General features: G+C 41.3%; 1 protein-coding gene across 1 annotated transcript in view; it reads right to left on the reverse strand.

Annotated features, from left to right (window-relative positions):
• Positions 1 to 17,453, reverse strand: part of SCYL2 (SCY1 like pseudokinase 2) — a 47,999-nt gene extending 30,546 nt beyond the window's left edge. The window contains exons 1-6 of the mRNA XM_054988293.1: positions 17,271 to 17,453; positions 9,521 to 9,725; positions 7,591 to 7,748; positions 6,716 to 6,860; positions 5,407 to 5,556; positions 4,486 to 4,707 (exon numbers count right to left, since the gene is read on the reverse strand). Coding sequence (XP_054844268.1) covers positions 4,486 to 4,707; positions 5,407 to 5,556; positions 6,716 to 6,860; positions 7,591 to 7,748; positions 9,521 to 9,697 — 852 coding nt within the window. The 5' untranslated portion in view covers positions 9,698 to 9,725; positions 17,271 to 17,453. The remainder of the gene's footprint in view (positions 1 to 4,485; positions 4,708 to 5,406; positions 5,557 to 6,715; positions 6,861 to 7,590; positions 7,749 to 9,520; positions 9,726 to 17,270) is intronic.

The raw sequence follows: 17,453 nt of genomic DNA on the forward strand, positions 1-17,453 counted from the left end.
AGTTTCAGACCGATTGGACTTTGGGGGGCCATGTTATGGCCCCCCAAACCAGGTCCCCCTATCCTCGCATAAGAAAGAAAAGGGTGAGCATATTGTTAGCTTGCTGCTGCTCATCTTCTTCTTCATTATTTCCTATGGGGAAAAAATGAAGAGGCAGGCTTCCTTTGCCAGGGGTGGCATTTTGCATGCAAAATGCCCCCCAACCCTCTGGGGCCCTTCTCCCACCCTTTCTCCCACCCCCCACCAAGGCTCAGCCTGCTCCCACTTGGGGGGGCATTTCATGGCCTCCCCAAGTAGGTGCTCTTTTCTCTACTACAGCTGGGGGAGGCTTGTCTTGCCAAGGGTGGCATTTTGCATGCAAAATGCCCCCCAGCCCTCAGGGGCCCTTCTCCCACCTTTCCTCCCACCCCCCACCAAGGCACAGCCTGCTCCCACTTGGGGGGGCATTTCATGGCCTCCCCAAGTAGGTGCTCTTTTCTCTACTACTTACAGCTGGGGGAGGCTTGTCTTGCCAGGGGTGGCATTTTGCATGCAAAATGCCCCCCAACCCTCTGGGGCCCTTCTCCCACCTTTCCTCCCACCCCCCACCAAGGCACAGCCTGCTCCCACTTGGGGGGGCATTTCATGGCCTCCCCAAGTAGGTGCTCTTTTCTCTACTACTTACAGCTGGGGGAGGCTTGTCTTGCCAGGGGTGGCATTTTGCATGCAAAATGCCCCCCAACCCTCAGGGGCCCTTCTCTCACCTTTCCTCCCACCCCCCACCAAGGCACAGCCTGCTCCCACTTGGGGGGCATTTCATGGCCTCCCCAAGTAGGTGCTCTTTTCTCTACTACTTACAGCTGTGGGAGGCTTGTCTTGCCAGGGGCGGCATTTTGCTTGCAAAATGCCCCCCAACCCTCAGGGCCCCTTCTCCCACCTTACCTCCCACCCCCCACCAAGGCTCAGCCTGCTCCCACTTGGGGGGGCATTTCATGGCCTCCCCAAGTAGGTGCTCTCAGCCCCCAAAGTCCACCCCCTACAGCCCCACACAAACCCAATTCCCCCCCAGCTGCCACACACAGACCCAAATCCCCAATTAGCCCCTCACAGACCCACATCCACCCCCAGCAGCCCCACACCCATAACCCCAGGAACAGGCTGGCAAAGGCCAGCCCTCTCCCTTTGTTCCCTATGCTGGGAACTTCTAAACTCTCTTTCCCTGGGCAATTTTGCACAGCCCAGGGGTGCCACAATGGTGGGCACACTTCTGAGTGCCAGCTGGTCCCTGTGAAAGAGCACCTGAACCACAGACACCCTCCCTCAAATCCCCCCACCACCTACAGAGATGGCTGGCCAGCCAGCCCCATTGTTCCCTATGATGGGAACCAACTGCACAACGAAGAATAAAACACGAACAACACAAAATAAAGTTTTTTAAAAATTATTTTCTCCCTTTCAAAGTACAAGTAGGCAAAGCATTATGACACATTACACCAGCAGAACCCCACACAGAAAAATTAACACAACTCACTTAACATCAGAGAATCACAAAAACACAATTCCTGTCAAAAACACTTTATTTCTTGAACAGCTTTAGGATACTCAGCAAGGGGGGCACACCAAAGGGCATTCTAGCATGCCACCTCACAAAAATAACACAACTCACTTAACATCAGAGAATCACAAAAACACAATTCCTGCCAAAAACACTTTATTTCTTGAACAGCTTTATGTTACACAGCAGGGGGGCACACCAAAGGGCATGGCAGCAGTATCTTACACAAAAATAACACAACTCACTTCACATTAAAGAATCACCCCAAAAAAATTGCTGTCAAAAGCACTTTATTTCTTTAACTGCTTTAGGTTACACAGTAAGAAGGCATAACAGGGCATGAAAGCAGTGTACTACACAAAAATAACACAACTCACTTCACATAAGAGAATCACCCAAACACAATTGCTGTCAAAAACGGTGAAGTGGGTTGTATTATTTTGTGTAGTGCACTGCTATCATGCCCTGTTGTGCCCTCCTACTGTGTAACCTAAAGCTGTTCAAGAAATAAAGTGTTTTTGACAGGAATTGTGCTTTTGTGATTCTCTGATGTTAAGTGAGTTGTGTTATTTTTGTGTAAGATACTGCTGCCATGCCCTTTGGTGTGCCCCCCTGCTGTGTAACCAAAAGCTGTTCAAGAAATAAAGTGTTTTTGACAGGAATTGTGTTTTTGTGATTCTCTGATGTTAAGTGAGTTGTGTTATTTTTGTGAGGTGGAATGCTGGAATGTCCTTTGGTGTGCCCCCCCCCCCTGCTGTGTATCCTAAAGCTGTTCAAGAAATAAAGTGTTTTTGACAGGAATTGTGCTTTTGTGATTCTCTGATGTTAAGTGAGTTGTGTTATTTTTGTGTAAGATACTGCTGCCATGCCCTTTGGTGTGCCCCCCTGCTGTGTAACCTAAAGCTGTTCAAGAAATAAAGTGTTTTTGACAGGAATTGTGTTTTTGTGATTCTCTGATGTTAAGTGAGTTGTGTTAATTTTTCTGTGTGGGGGACTGCTGGTGTAATGTGTCATAATGCTTTGCCTACTTGTACTTTGAAAGGGAGAAAATAATTTTTAAAAAACTTTATTTTGTGTTGTTCGTGTTTTATTCTTTGTTGTACAGCTGGTTCCCATCATAGGGAACAATGGGGCTGGCTGGCCAGCCGTCTCTGTACGTGGTGGGGGAATTTGAGGGAGGGTGTCTGTGGTTCAGGTGCTCTTTCACAAGGACCAGCTGGCACTCAGAAGTGTGCCCACCATTGTGGCACCCCTGGGCTGTGCAGAATTGCCCAGGGAAAGAGAGTTTAGAAGTTCCCAGCATAGGGAACAAAGGAGAGGGCTGGCCTTTGCCAGCCTGTTCCTGGGGTTATGGGTGTGGGGCAGGTGGGGGTGGATTTGGGTCTGTGAGGGGCTAATGTGGGGATTTGGGTCTGTGTGTGGCAGCTGGGGGGGAATTGGGTTTGTGTGGGGCTGTAAGGGGTGGACTTTGGGGGCTGAGAGCACCTACTTGGGGAGGCCATGAAATGCCCCCCCAAGTGGGAGCAGGCTGAGCCTTGGTGGGGGGTGGGAGGTAAGGTGGGAGAAGGGGCCCTGAGGGTAGGGGGGCATTTTGCATGCAAAATGCCACCCCTGGCAAGACAAGCCTCCCCCAGCTGCAAGTAGTAGAGAAAAGAGCACCTACTTGGGGAGGCCATGAAATGCCCCCCCAAGTGGGAGGAGGCTGTGCCTTGGTGGGGGGTGGGAGGAAAGGTGGGAGAAGGGCCCCTGAGGGCTGGGGGGCATTTTGCATGCAAAATGCCACCCCTGGCAAAGGAAGCCTGCCTCTTCATTTTTTCCCCATAGGAAATAATGAAGAAGAAGATGAGCAGCAGCAAGCTAACAATATGCTCACCCTTCCCTTTCTTATACGATAGGGGGACCTGGTTTGGGGGGCCATAACATGGCCCCCCAAAGTCCAATCGGTCTGAAACTTGGGGGGTTGTTAGAGAGGAGTTAGAGGAAGGTCCCCACCAATTTTGGCTTGATTTGGTGGGAAAATGCCTCCCCCAGGCGTCCGGGAAGACGAAGGCATTTTCCCATTGAAAAAAACCGAAAGAAACCCGAAACAACCCGAAACAAACCCGAAACGCTAAACCCGAAATGGCTAGCCGTTTCGGGTTTTGCTGTTTCCGAAACAGATTCTTGTTTCGGGTAAACCCGAAACAAGAAACACGAAACAGAGTGCCTTTGCACACCCCTAGAGGAAAGTGATATTTTTCTTTAAATGAAATTCTTCTCAACTCAAAAAAGACAGAATAGGGGGAATACTCTTATTATACAGCCTATTCTATTTTTGATTATCAATGAATTTTTCTTCTTAGCAGAATTACCCTTGTTTTCCCTGGATAAACCCTCACCCATTCCTAACTAACTTAGTTTGCTTATAGGTAAGATTATGGCTTTTCAGATGCATATAGAGCAACAAAATCTGTAAAATAAGTCAGTCTCAACTTAGAACTCCCATTGCTCAAGACAGTTTCCAAAATGTGGCCCAGGCACATAGCTCAGAGGTGGGAGAAATGAGAAGAGAGGAGCAGAGCAAAGAGGGAAGCAGCAGCAAAAGAACCATTGCCGGGGGCGTTCCCTAAACACTTGAGCATGATACCCAGGGACAAGGGATCAAGCATTGGCTAGATGTGTCCTACTCAGTGGTTTTCTTAACTGTAGATATGCCTTCTATTTTAATAATTTTTTTACACTGACTAAAGAATAGGCTGCACTCAGGTGAATAATTGCTGGGGCTGTCTGAAGCAGCTCCTGTGCATTTCCTGCAGCTACAGCTGAAGGCTAGTCTGAGAACCACTGCTTAACACATCAAGGTCCACAGTAATGCTTAGACTAGCCAAACACTGCTGTACTTTTTCTTTCATAATGTTAATGCTTCCAATATTAATTTAACAGATTTATAATATAATCTTAATTACAGATACCTGATCCAGCTGTCTACTGAAACTTTTATATATATCTTGCTTGTTGACCTCAAAAATAGGCTTTCCATTATTAAACACAGCGTACGTAATTGCTCCTAGAGAGTACATGTCACTGGCTGTCTCACAGCTCACTGAAAGGATGTATTCTGGCGCCAAATACTGGGGATTTGGAAGGCACAAAGATGGCAAATTCGGGTCCCATTCTTTACAAGAGTATTTAGGCTGCAAGAAAAAGACAAAGAAATTTACACATAACTCCAAATTTTAACTTCAAAATAAAATTACTGAAGTAATGTTTCTTTATACTGATAGCAGTTAATATCGAAGTGATTGTAATATGTAAGTGAGGAAACCTGTTCATACTGTCAAATAAATATCTCATTAACTTAAATTACACCTAATTAAATTACATCTAGTTACATTTAATTTTCTCTTCATCTATTTCCAGAGAAGTAGGTAAGAAATGTCTTTACTTTATGTATCATAGATGGTAAACAGAAATAGTCTGCCAACTGTGCTTCAGCACTTCTGAGTCAGCAAGATGACGTTCAGTAGCTTATTCCCAATACCCTTAACACAGACCAAAGAACTGGACTTGTACTGGCAGCTCAATTAACTTTATTTTTTGTTCCCTTCAGCACAATGAGAGGACTTCAAATATTTCAACAAGTCAGACTCTGCTCCAAAGAGGTTTATTTACATTAGGACAAGACAACTAATTAATTCCAGATTGTGGAAGTATCCCTTGCATTCTGCTGTGACATCAGATTTAACATCCCAAACTGAACAGGGAGGAAACTCTTTTCCCCACTGTTCTAAAATCTACACTTTGCCTACAATTAAGAAGCCAAGTATCAGACCCCCAATATGATTCAACCAGTGCTTCAATGAGAATGACAAGTAAGTTAAACACCTTGTTACCTCTTGCTCAGATGGATTTGTAGACTGAATACAGAAATCAAAACCCATAATTTTCCATGCCCCACTTTTATTCAAAATTATATTCTCAGGAGTAAGGTTACCATGGACCATTTTTACACTACTATGCAGAAATGACAAGCCTTCAGAAACCTGTAATGAAGGAGATATCCATGTTAAAAGGAAATATTTTTAAGGGTATTTAAATTGTTGAATACTTGTAAGCTTCCCTAAGCTGAGTTAATTCAGAGTTTTCTTCCTCTGCCATGCTTATCAACCAATAAACACTCAAAAGATATTATACTGAAATGTTTAACATATTATCCAAATGAAGAAATCTTATCCATATAGCTATACAACACCAGCAAAAAGCTTGTCTTACTAAGTAATGGGTTGGGAAGAGCAGGCTATAATGGGGTTAAACTTGTCAGCCTCTACGAGGTGGGGGAGGGGAATAGATTTTTTTTACTATCTAAACATTGTCCCCAAGGTGCTCCTGTTTACTCCCCCCCTCCCAAAATTGATGTCATTCACTTGAATTGTAAAGATTTAAATGAGTTATTTCAAGTGGGAGCAAATACCAGTGATTCCAAGGATGATCACAAGGTTATCATGCAGGGGCATCTTTTCTTCTTTCCCCACCATTTTTCTTGAAATAATTGTCCTCTCACTACAAACAAATCTGCTTGATTTAACAATGCTGCTACTGAGATAAATGAAAGGTGGGGACACTCAAGGCCAGATTGGAGCAAATACTGTTTTGCTTCCTTCTCTCAGATTTAGTTGTGTTCACAGTAGATGGAAGCGGATTTTAGTGACTTTCCAAAAGATCTGAAAACCTTGCATATATTGGAAAGGGCTATCTGCTAAGAAATCAGTAAGTAGAGAAGCTGAGACCAATCTATTTTTTAAACGGTCCAGGGAATACAAGGCAGCTGTAGTTTTTCATAAAAACTGATGAAACACTTCCTGCAGATCATTGTGTTATAAAGTAACAGGTGGTTTATTGGGCAAGGTTTTTCGCAAGAATAGCAGTTCTAGTGTTTTCATTTTTAGGCAAATATTACGATCTCTGGAGCCTGATTCATGTTACTGAATAATCAGAGTTGGAAACTCTAAAAACAAGGAAGACAGAGCCTAGCATTACAGAACGGCTGCAAGGTCCCACTCCTGCTGAAATATACACCAGTGGAACTCTAGTCATGTAAATGGGTTTACTGAACTTTCTGAAAAAGTTAAAATATTAATGAAACCAAGAACACTGTATTTACATAAAAAGGAAAATAAATGAAACAATAGCTAAAATATATACCTGAAGCAAGCCATATTTTGTTTCCACATCATAGAGTTTGTATTCTTTGATATCACATGGTACAGGCGAAGGAAGATTGTCCCAACTGCCGAGTACGTTAGCTAAACTTGCAAAAACTGGTTCTGTACAAAATGCCAAACAGTCCCTAAAAGGAAATAATTTGACAAATAACAAAATGTTCCAAATACAATTCAGAATAAGAACAAGGTAGGGATGGGCAAATTAAGAGTTCTATGGCAGAGGAGCAGTCAGGCTATATTACAGAAAAAATATTAAACTATAGTTGCAAATATACATTTCTCCCAATATTCATTGCTGCATAAAATCAACTGGGGAGAAAGCTAAAAACAAATATATTGTATTGTATGATAAGAAAAAAAGAAATATATCTTGGTACTGTGAAGAAAGATGTTCAGGAAGTATCAACTTGTGCTGGGCTTTTCTGTTATGACATTATGTGACACTGAAGCACTGCATGAATCACAGCAGCCAAATCCAGAACCAACATTTCCTCCAACTTATAGAAGTGCAACAGCTGCCCCCAAACCATAAAGATTCATTCAAACACCCAAGAATTTCTAGGGGAAGTGCAGAACTTGAGTTATCTTAACAACGTAGTTGAAGTAGCCAGATATATTTTGTTTTACCTCACAAGACTTCTCTGCTTCTGCCAAGAACAAGGAAATCAGAACTATAGTTGTGTCTTATAATTATACTACAAACTGTTGAAACAAGCAGGTTCAATTTCTAGAATAATTTTAACTAATCTTATGTAATTTGACCATTATCAGAAAATTATTCAAGGTAACTGAAATTAATATTAGCATCTTTTAAAAAGTCACATCAGTATTTTTTTTAGTTATAAAGAAACTTGCCGAGATTCTTCTAATGGATGTTGCACAGTTAGTAACCGAGGATGTCGAAGTCTTGTTAGTTGCTGAACTCCACGTTTTAAGGAATCAATAATTTGGTCTCTCTCAAATTTCTGGTATTTGTCCATTAGCTTTTTATCAAAGACAAAAACTGCCACTTCCTAAAAATAAGCCATAAATATAGTTAAAAGACCATACTAGAAACTGAAGTGTTTAAGTAGTTTTGTAAATAACACATTATTTGCTTTGACTTTTAAAGTTAAAACTATAATCAGCTACTGCTACTGTAAGTCTCGTTGGTCTTGTAAGGTGCCACTGGATTCAAATCCTGCTGTTCTACTGCAGACCAACATGGCTATGTACCTGCTACTGTAAAGTTGCCATTCTGACTGTAGGTTTATGGTCACATAATTTACTTCATAATATACTCAGATAAAGATGGCTACTGCTTTAAAAGTTTGAGCTCACTATGCTTTTACCAGTGGTATGAAAGGCAACATTTAACAGAAACACTGACACTGTTGTTAGTGCACCTCTACGCCATGAAAAGATCCACTGCTTGATCTGCTGTCTGTCACCCTTATGTTAAAGACCTACCAGTAAAAAAAAAGAAAAAAAAGGCAGATCCGAATAGTGCTGGAAATTTATAGCATCTGTGTTATCATCTATAAGGAAAAGGGAGGGGGAGCAATCAAATATCAAAATGACTGAAAAATGAAGGTCATGTACACCAGTTGGCCAAATTCATCACATTCACAAAACTGAGTAATATGCTAGCTTAGCACCTGTTGCATATAGAATGAGAGTCAGCAAATGCAGACAGTTGCAGCTAAATGAGTAACAATCACTTATGTAAAAATTAAACTCTAGTATTTGGATTTTTTGTGGCAAACAGCCACATCAGATAGTAACACATGAGAACAATGATCCAGCTTTAAAAACAAAACAAAGTACAGCTGCTTCAGTAAGCAGAAAATTAGAATGCAAAAGCAATGAAGAAAGATGACAGTAATGCTTCTCCTACTCCAAACTTCTCTACTCAGTAGCTTTACCTTTCCAGGATTCTGAATGCATGTATAAGTATTTCAGAGTTTCGGAGGGAAAAGCTGCTGGTGTGTGTGTGAGACCTGCAAGGGGGGGAATGGCAGGAAGGGGGCACTTACTCTCTCCCTCGCAGCTGTTCTAAATTCCCTCCTCTTTAAAAAGAGAGGGAGAGGTATTATCTCATGGAAAAGACCTGTTTGAGCCCAACTTTCAAATGCTGTTACATTTATTTATTCCAGTAGACATTGGAAAGCCACCAAAATTGCATTTTTAAACATTTTTAGCTGTGGACATTTCTTTTTATCACTGATAATCTAGCAGCATGGTCCTATGGTTTTATTATGCTGGCAGCCACTATACTAGAGCAAAAGTCAGGCCAAATTGTCAAAATTGCATGCTCTAACAGCAGTGGAATTAATTGCATATAACAACACCTGTAGAAACAAACTGATATTACCAATACAGATAGACGTTCCCATACAACCCTGGAAACTCCGCCAACCATCATCCATTTCCAATGCTGCTCCCCAATAATGCCTCCACATTAAAGACACTGTATGGCAATCCAGTACACATGCTATCCTCCTTGCTAAGAATTATACATTTCAAGATGCATGCCATGGGGCTCTGTTATTCTGTCCCCAAGTATAAAGAGCTAAAAACACAAAAAAGTGGGAATTTTAGTGATGGGGCACTTTGCTCAGATGTAGCACTTTGCACCTGCAACCAATATTCAATTGTAACGAAAACCAAATAGAAATAAAAAGAGGATGGCTACCACTGGACTTTTCAAAATACTTGCAGGTCCCATGACTGTGAATACACATACAACAGCAATCACCATAATTAACTATCATTAAGGTATTGGTACTGCTTTTAATAACATTACCTGTTTCGTAGACTTTTTAGTGCCATTAAAAATCTTCCAGGCAAGCCCACTGCCACCACTAGCAATATGTCGGCCAACATCAAACTCCCTGGTTACTGGATTTCCCATGACTGCACTAGTGACATCTGCAGTCACTTTTGTAACAGTGCTCTTCAATTTGTTTAGCATAGACTCCATTATTACAACTGTATGCTAGTACGTTTGCCTACAAATAAAAGAATTTTTAAAACCATTTTGGATGTTTTACTAAGACAACATAAAAGCTAAATAATGCTGAAGCATGCAGTGCCCAATACAGAAAGAAGCATTTTAGAATTAGCTTTTATCTTCTTTGAATCAATCAGTATGACAGGAAAATTCAGCCTTCATTATTAACTTATGACAACATTTGCTTACAATTTAGATGTTAAAGACATCAACCATTTAAGGAAGTAGAGTATTTTTGACTGCAGAAAACAGCTCTTATCATATTATTAAGGCAGTCTAGATCATGATATCAGTTAAAAGTCCATCTAAGACGATGCAGAAATTCATTTAACAATTGCAAAGATGATCCCCTGGAACATGCAAGAACTGAAGAAAGATTAGGGATTGAATTAGTTATTCTTTTTTCTTCATTCCACTACAACAGATGAATAGCTGTACTCTTGTTACTCACAAGTAAGTCTTGTGATGATCAACCTTGCTTTTAATGAAGTAACTGATTTGACATTAAACTGTGTTCTAAATATTGTCAAATTACTTAAATGGACAGTTCCTACCAATTATTTAGTACAGGCGTATCACTAGAGCCAAGATTCTTATCCTAAGATTTACTACATATGCATACATTATTTTGTAGTGATTTTAGCCTGAGAAATGTTTAAGACCCTTTTAAAGCTGCTCCATGTATTAAGCTAAGGCTGTTTTTGAATTGTGTTTTATGGACGCAAGCTTTCAGAATCGTTCCCCTGCCTAACTCCAGCTTAGCTGCCACCATGGCAGCTCTTCCAACCTCCTTACTTCCAACCTCCTTACTTGATCAGAGGGGGGCTCATTCCTATAGGGGGTGTGCGGACAAGGCCTGTGAGAAGCCTCTCTTCCCTCTTCCATTGCCCGGCCTGTGTGGATGATGGAGGAGGTAAGTGCATGTCTACACACACGCAGACAACATGATAGTGGTTTTTGGGGGGGGTTATTCCCCTTGTGTAATTTTTACTACTTTTAATACTTTTTGCCACCCTAGGTTGTCCCCCCAAGGTTGCAGAATGATCTGTTTTGTTCCCCAGTGCCCCCGATGTGTGGTCACACAGGAGGGGACCACTCGCAAATTAGAATATGATAGAGGAACTTAGACAAGCAGCTATGTGGATGTGCTGGAAATCAGAGGCACTTGTATAATAATATCAGTACAGAACTCCCGTCAACAAGGGATGGCTCTGTATAATCAAATTTTCAGGGTGGATTTGATTTAAATCAAACTGATTTAAATCACGATTTAAATCACTAGTCAGTAAGGCTTGATTTAAATCATAGTTTTCTACATAAAGACTAATTCTTGCTGGTATAACTTTAATATGCAAGTAGATGAAGATTTTTAGAATAACAACTTTTCATATTAGTTTTACAGTTGTATAAAATATTGATTTTAATACTATTAGAAACACATTATAGTTAATTTATTGTGAGATGAATTATCCCCAGTTTAGGTTAATCATTCATATTTGGACAACTTTTCTGTTGTACTTTATTGGAAGGAGAAAAATAATCATTACCTTAATAATAACAATTTAAATAGTTTTATTTATTCAACTGAAACAATAACATTACAGCATATGTTATTTGCTTAAACAAACATCCATGTTTGTTAACTAATTTGGCTAAACAAAATATATATATTTTAAGAAACTTAGACTGTCAGCCCAGCCTACACATGAAAAACTTAAATACTGTCCTCTGTAGCTCACTCGTCATCTTCATCTTCTTCTTTGTTCATAATCTGGAAAAGAAAAACAAGCTTTCCTGCTTTATCGGGTCCCAAACGATTTCTCAATTTAGAATGAACGAGTCCAAAGGAAGAGAATATTCTTTCAACGCCTGCAGAAGAAGCTACTGCTGTTAAAAGTGAAATCATTACTTGAACAGTCTCTAAATCCAAGTGCTTAAGTGACTTCCACCAGTTCACTGGTGTGACTTTCTTTAAAATATCTTCAGCAAACATATATTTCTTGAATGGTTCCCCCTTAGCTCTGAAGTTTATTACAGTTGGCATTACAGATGGATGATTGCTGGATACCCATGTCATAGCTAATTCCTCTTCCTCAGCACTTAAGTTTTGACCCTGGTACTGGATATTGACAATATTTGCCAAAAAATGAGCTGGAGACAGTGCTTGTCCCATTCGGTTTTTTAATGCTTGTAATTTAATTCTGTCCATGTGTAGTTCTGTTTTTAAGTGTTCACTCAGTTCCTTCCAAATTTCAACAGCATCAGCAATAAAACAGCTATTTTTCTGTATTTTGTTTAAAGCTTTAGAGATGGGTTTCAGGATGCTCATCATATGTTCAACATTTCTCTTAAGCCCAATGTTGAGGATTTTGGCCGTGACAGTGCCATCTATTTTATCTCGATTTTGTTCACAAACTGTCATCAGAATAGGCCAGTTCTTGATATACTGCTCAAAACAGTCCACCACAGAGTTCCATCTAACATCTTGTGGGAGCGCTAGCTTGGTTCCACCCATCCTTTTCAGAGCTGCTGCAGCAAAATGATTGTTACGGAAGTATTTAGCAATTTCAACAACATTAGTCTTTATTTCTGGAACACTTAAGTCTTTGGCTAAGAGGTGCAGCAAATGAGCACTGCAACCATATGTTATTAGCTTTGTATTCCCTTCCTGCTCTTCTAAATTTCTTCTCATCTTGGATACATTTGCAGCATTGTCTGTGACCAAACTGCGTACTAGACATTTGAATTTTTGTTCACATGTTATTATAGCTTTTACTGCCACTTCTTGTAAGTATTCTGCTGTGTGTGCATTTCCTGACGTATCAATTGTTTGTGCAAGGAAGACTTTCCCTTCTTCTGTTGTTATACAAGCACATACAACAGGATCACTGTGGACATTACTCCACCCATCAATACTTAGGTTAACAATTCTACCCTCCAGAGCTGTTGCACATTGCTCCATTTCTGTCATACACTTTATCCAGCAGTTTCCCTGCAACATCTGCTCTGCAGGGTGGACTGTATCCTGGTCTCAGTGACTGAACCATATTAATGAAATGTGGGTTCTCAGTCAGACGGAAAGAAGAGTTCGCTGCATAAACAAACTGGGCAATTTTTTCATCAATTAACTCTTTTTCTAATCTGCTAGTTTTTATCACAAACTTATCTATGGTGGCTCCAGGAGGGAAGGGTTTTTTCTTTCTTTTAGGTGATAATACTGTGGGTGTCTGATGATGATGCAAATGAAGCACTATCCGGGATGGATAACTCTGAAACTGTAGAACAGGAGGATGGTGATCTTGAAGGTGGATAGTTTCCAGAATCCTTAATGTTGACGATGAATTCCCCTAAACAAAAAAGTCAATGCTGTTATTTTATTGTTTATACAATTTCTGCTTATTGTACAGCACTGCCCCAAAAGAAATATTTGCTTTTCTTCATAACTGTACCAAATGACAGTAACATGCAGTAATAATAAGAAATATAATTTTGCTCAAACATGACAGTTCAAGGCAGTCTTTAGAAATATGATTCAATAAAAATGTTTACCAACCTGAAGATCCTGCCTGTTCAAATGTGTTTCTTTGGTCATCTTCATCACAGCACTTCTCATGATGTTGCCTCATTCGGGCCACCAGGCCTTGCATTTCTTTGTTGCAGTGTTTGCATTTTGCACGCATGCCTGCCTTACCAATAGGTAAAGGAACTTCATTAAAGTATTCCCAAACTGGGTCTCTTTTACGGCCTGCTGCCATTATAGGTTTTTCCTCCAAGGAAAGAATGTGATAAACCTCAGGTCATACACACAAAAGATCCAAAGACTTGTGCAGTATTGTGCTCAAAAAGTTTAACTTTCATTTTGTACTGCTTGCCCCTCCCTCCTCACAGTTTCTTCTTGTGCAGATCTATTCCACTCCAAACAATCAGAAAAATATTGTTTCTATTCACTGAATTTCTTGAAACTTAGCACTGAAGGGGTTGATTCTGTCTTCATAGGTTTGTAGAACAATGGGATTAAGGTTTTCTCAACTCTGTTCATGTTATAACATTTTTGCTGTGAAGAAGAGGCATGTGATCTCTGCTGAGCTGACACAAATTCAGTTTTGAGAACTGCAAAACCAAGCATCTGTGATAATATCTTGTAGGCAGAGAAACTGCCCAATAATCTTACAAAAACCTCTGGAAGAGCATGACATTGTGAATGGATTAATGGAATTTATTTACCAAAAAAATTAAACATATACAGCCTTGTTCTACATAATTAAAAACTAATCTTTATTTCATGATGGAATAACCTTTGGATGGTAATATATTTTCCTCAAAAAGCATTTTATTTAAAAAAATCCAATTTAAATTTTAAAAATCCGATTTTAATTAAAAAAAATCTGATTTTTTTGATTTTTTTAAAAAAATCATTGATTTTTATCCACCCTGCAAATTTTCAAGATCTGCTGAACCTTTTAGCTCTCTTTAGGTAAATTAAAGGTAGTCCCCTGTGCAAGCACTGAGTCATTACTGACCCAGTAATGGTCAGCATGACGTTTTCTTGGCAGACTTTTGTTATGGGGTGATTTGCCATTGCCTTCCCCAGTCATCTACACTTTACCCCCAGGAAACTGGGTACTCATTTTACCGACCTTGGAAGGATGGAAGGCTCAGGTCATGAGCAGAGCTTGGGCTGCAGTACTGCAGCTTACCACTCTGCGCCACAGGGCTCCTTTAGACAACCCTCTAAACGGAGAGTAAGAGATGAGCCACAAATTCATGGAGATGAGACATGGACTTAATCATACATGATGCCAATTTCATTCCACAGTTTAGTGTTAATCATAGTTCGGCATGACATCTAAATCAGCAAAGTATGGTTTGTACTTTTCCTCCAACCAACAAATGGAAATCATCTTTCAAACTGGGTCTCCAATTCTAGTTCTGAGAGAAAGCTAATACAAGTGGAGGAACTCGTGGGAATTGCATGGGGGATTGCGGGGAACCATGGTAGGCTCCCCGCCAACCTACACCATTGCTGCAGGAGGTGACGGGTCTAGCATGGATCTTGGTCTCAGCAGTGGCAGCATGAATTTGCCCGCTGCCTATCCGCTCACATCACTTCAATAAGAGAATGGGGTGGGGTTGTGGCTCCTGACCTCTGCTGCTGCGCCTGGCATACCTCTCCAGCTAGCCACCTGCCCTGCCCCAGCTTCATTCCTCTTATCTTGGAGATAGTAACAACTCCCTGCCCAGCCCCAGCTTCAATCCCTTGGCAGCAGCAACTCCCTGGCCAGCCAGGTACTCACAGCTTTGCCTACTCAGCTCTGGAAGCCAGAGGCAGGTGCATTGTTCTGGGAGAGGGTTAACCCCACAGTGTATTTGTGGTGGTTTTCACATTTTTCTGCAACCCTGGGGGGGGGGGTTCCCCAAGGTTGCAGAAGCATCTGGTTTGTATCCAAGTGGCCCCAATCAACAGGTTCAAGCATCTGCATGGGGGTGGGGGGTGGGGTGGAAGTTGGCTATTGGACGTATGATGGATTTTTATGGCTTGGGTTCGATGGTAAACCATGGCTTGACAGATCCTCTGAATTGAGATTGTTTCTAGACCCATAAATAAAATAATGTTAAATACTTCTGAAAGTTACCTGCAAAGAAGGATATAAGCACCATGAAAATTTCAAAAATTGCTTCAGATTTGCTCAAGCAACTGGGCAAGTTTAGTTTAGCTAAAAGGTTAAACTGGGGAAATTATTATAATAAAGCTGGGCAAAATCAACAGCTGCCTACATATGTGCTTTCTCTGTGGTAGCCCCCAACTTATGGAATGGCTTGCTTGAGATGGTTAGGAAAGCCTCTATTTTCTTGGCTTTCTGCAAACTATGCAAAACTGAATTATTCAGGAGGGCTTTCTACCAAAAGTACAGGACTATGTCATAAGAAATAGCTCAGAGAGATGCCTTGGTAGGGACAAGGACTATAGATTATGGCATTAGGTACCATCTGCTAATGTAGATATGCACCTAATAACAAGTTTCCACACCGCTAAACATGCCATGGAAATTAGTTATGCTTTGTTTCAGATAGATTCCATCTTGGTGCTTGGCTTTATGCATGTTTTAAAAAAATCTGCTACCATTCCCTATTCTATCTGTTTCCCAGAATATCCTAATTGTTCTTCACTATTATACTTTGCTCAGTGAATATCCTAGCTGTTAATTATATTGTACTGTCACTTGTACTGTTGTAATCCACTTTGAATCTCAGAGAGAATGGTGGACTATAAATAAATGAATGAATGAATAAAATTTAATGATATCAGAAATGAGGGAAGGAACTCCAATTTATCTTCAGGATATGACAAGCAACAATACATTTAAAATACAAGGCAACTATTAGCTTTACAACAATACCATGCCATACGGCAGAGTTTTAGATTACATGATCCAGTCAATTCCTTCAAGCTACAGGAGTCTCTTTGAAGCTGTGCTAATCACCACACCTTGGTGAATTTTTTTGGAACCAAGAAGCTCTAGTTAATCTTTCCCTAGGAAGTTAGGACAACTTTTCAGTGGTCTCTTCTTATAGGGAAGTTATTTCTGCAATGAAACTTACAAAAACGTATCATTTATGATATGAACATGCATTCCAGTTGCATTCCATGTGCATTTGGCAGAGCAGTAGTGCCAGTCAGGGCTTTCTGACAATGAAGCAGAGACATGATCAACTAAACAGTTTTCAGTCTTATTGGGAGGGATCCCGGACAGATCCATGAGCACCAGGGTGTCAAGGGACAATTGAAATTAGTTTATCAGAAGAGATTTACAAAAATACACAACTTTCAAAGCCTATGCCATATGAAACAAAGGAGATTCATCATCTATTTCTTTCCAGAAATACCCATATTCAAACAACCATTTTCTTTAAAATAAGAGACCTGGCTTAGCACAATCATTTGACAACCCTCCTGGGAGCTTTCCCAGATGATGAAATAAGATGGGAAATAGGGATATACATAAAACACACCCAAATAACAGCGTTATTCCCTTTTGGATCTCAGAGCTTTCGTTAATGCATAAAGCACATTGCAACCGCTTAGACAGGACGTAAAACGACTAAACGCAAAAGTATCATTTTTTTTTTTTAAAAAAAAGCTCTTTAATATGCTGGCAGGTGAAGTCAGAACTACAACCAACAAGCAACCCATCCCTGCGATCGAATAAGGTCAGCAACACTTCCAGAGAAAGTTTCTAAACCGAAGCCATCTCAAAGCCAGGCTCGGAGCAGCCCTTCTTCTCTCGAAGAGGATATCAAGGCTTTACCAGAAGGGATCCTGATTTACTGCTCCCCTCCAGCCCGTTGACAGCCCCGGAGAACGGCCTGGGGCGGAAATGGAGGCCGGCGGCGGTGCCACGACCCCCACCCCACCCCGTCCACAGCACCCAGTCACCCAGGCCCGGCATGTGACGGGGACGGGCCCTTCCTCTCCAGGCCGACCGCCAACCACCCCAAGCCCACCAGCCTCAGCGAGGGCTCCGCGCCAGGCCCCACCGCTCACCTCCACCTGGAGAAAGGGTGCTGCCCCCACTGTGGGGAGTGGCTGGCCAGCGCCGACCCCGGCTGGCTCGCTCACTCCATGGCGGCGGCAGTGGCGGCGGCCGCCTCCGCGCTGTCTCGCATACCCTAGCCTAGCCTAGCCTAGCCCAACCTGCCCAGCCGCTCTCTCTTGCTTCCGCCGCCA

The sequence above is a fragment of the Eublepharis macularius genome, chromosome 9 (assembly GCF_028583425.1).
Source record: "Eublepharis macularius isolate TG4126 chromosome 9, MPM_Emac_v1.0, whole genome shotgun sequence".
NCBI classification, from domain to species: Eukaryota; Metazoa; Chordata; class Lepidosauria; order Squamata; family Eublepharidae; genus Eublepharis; species Eublepharis macularius.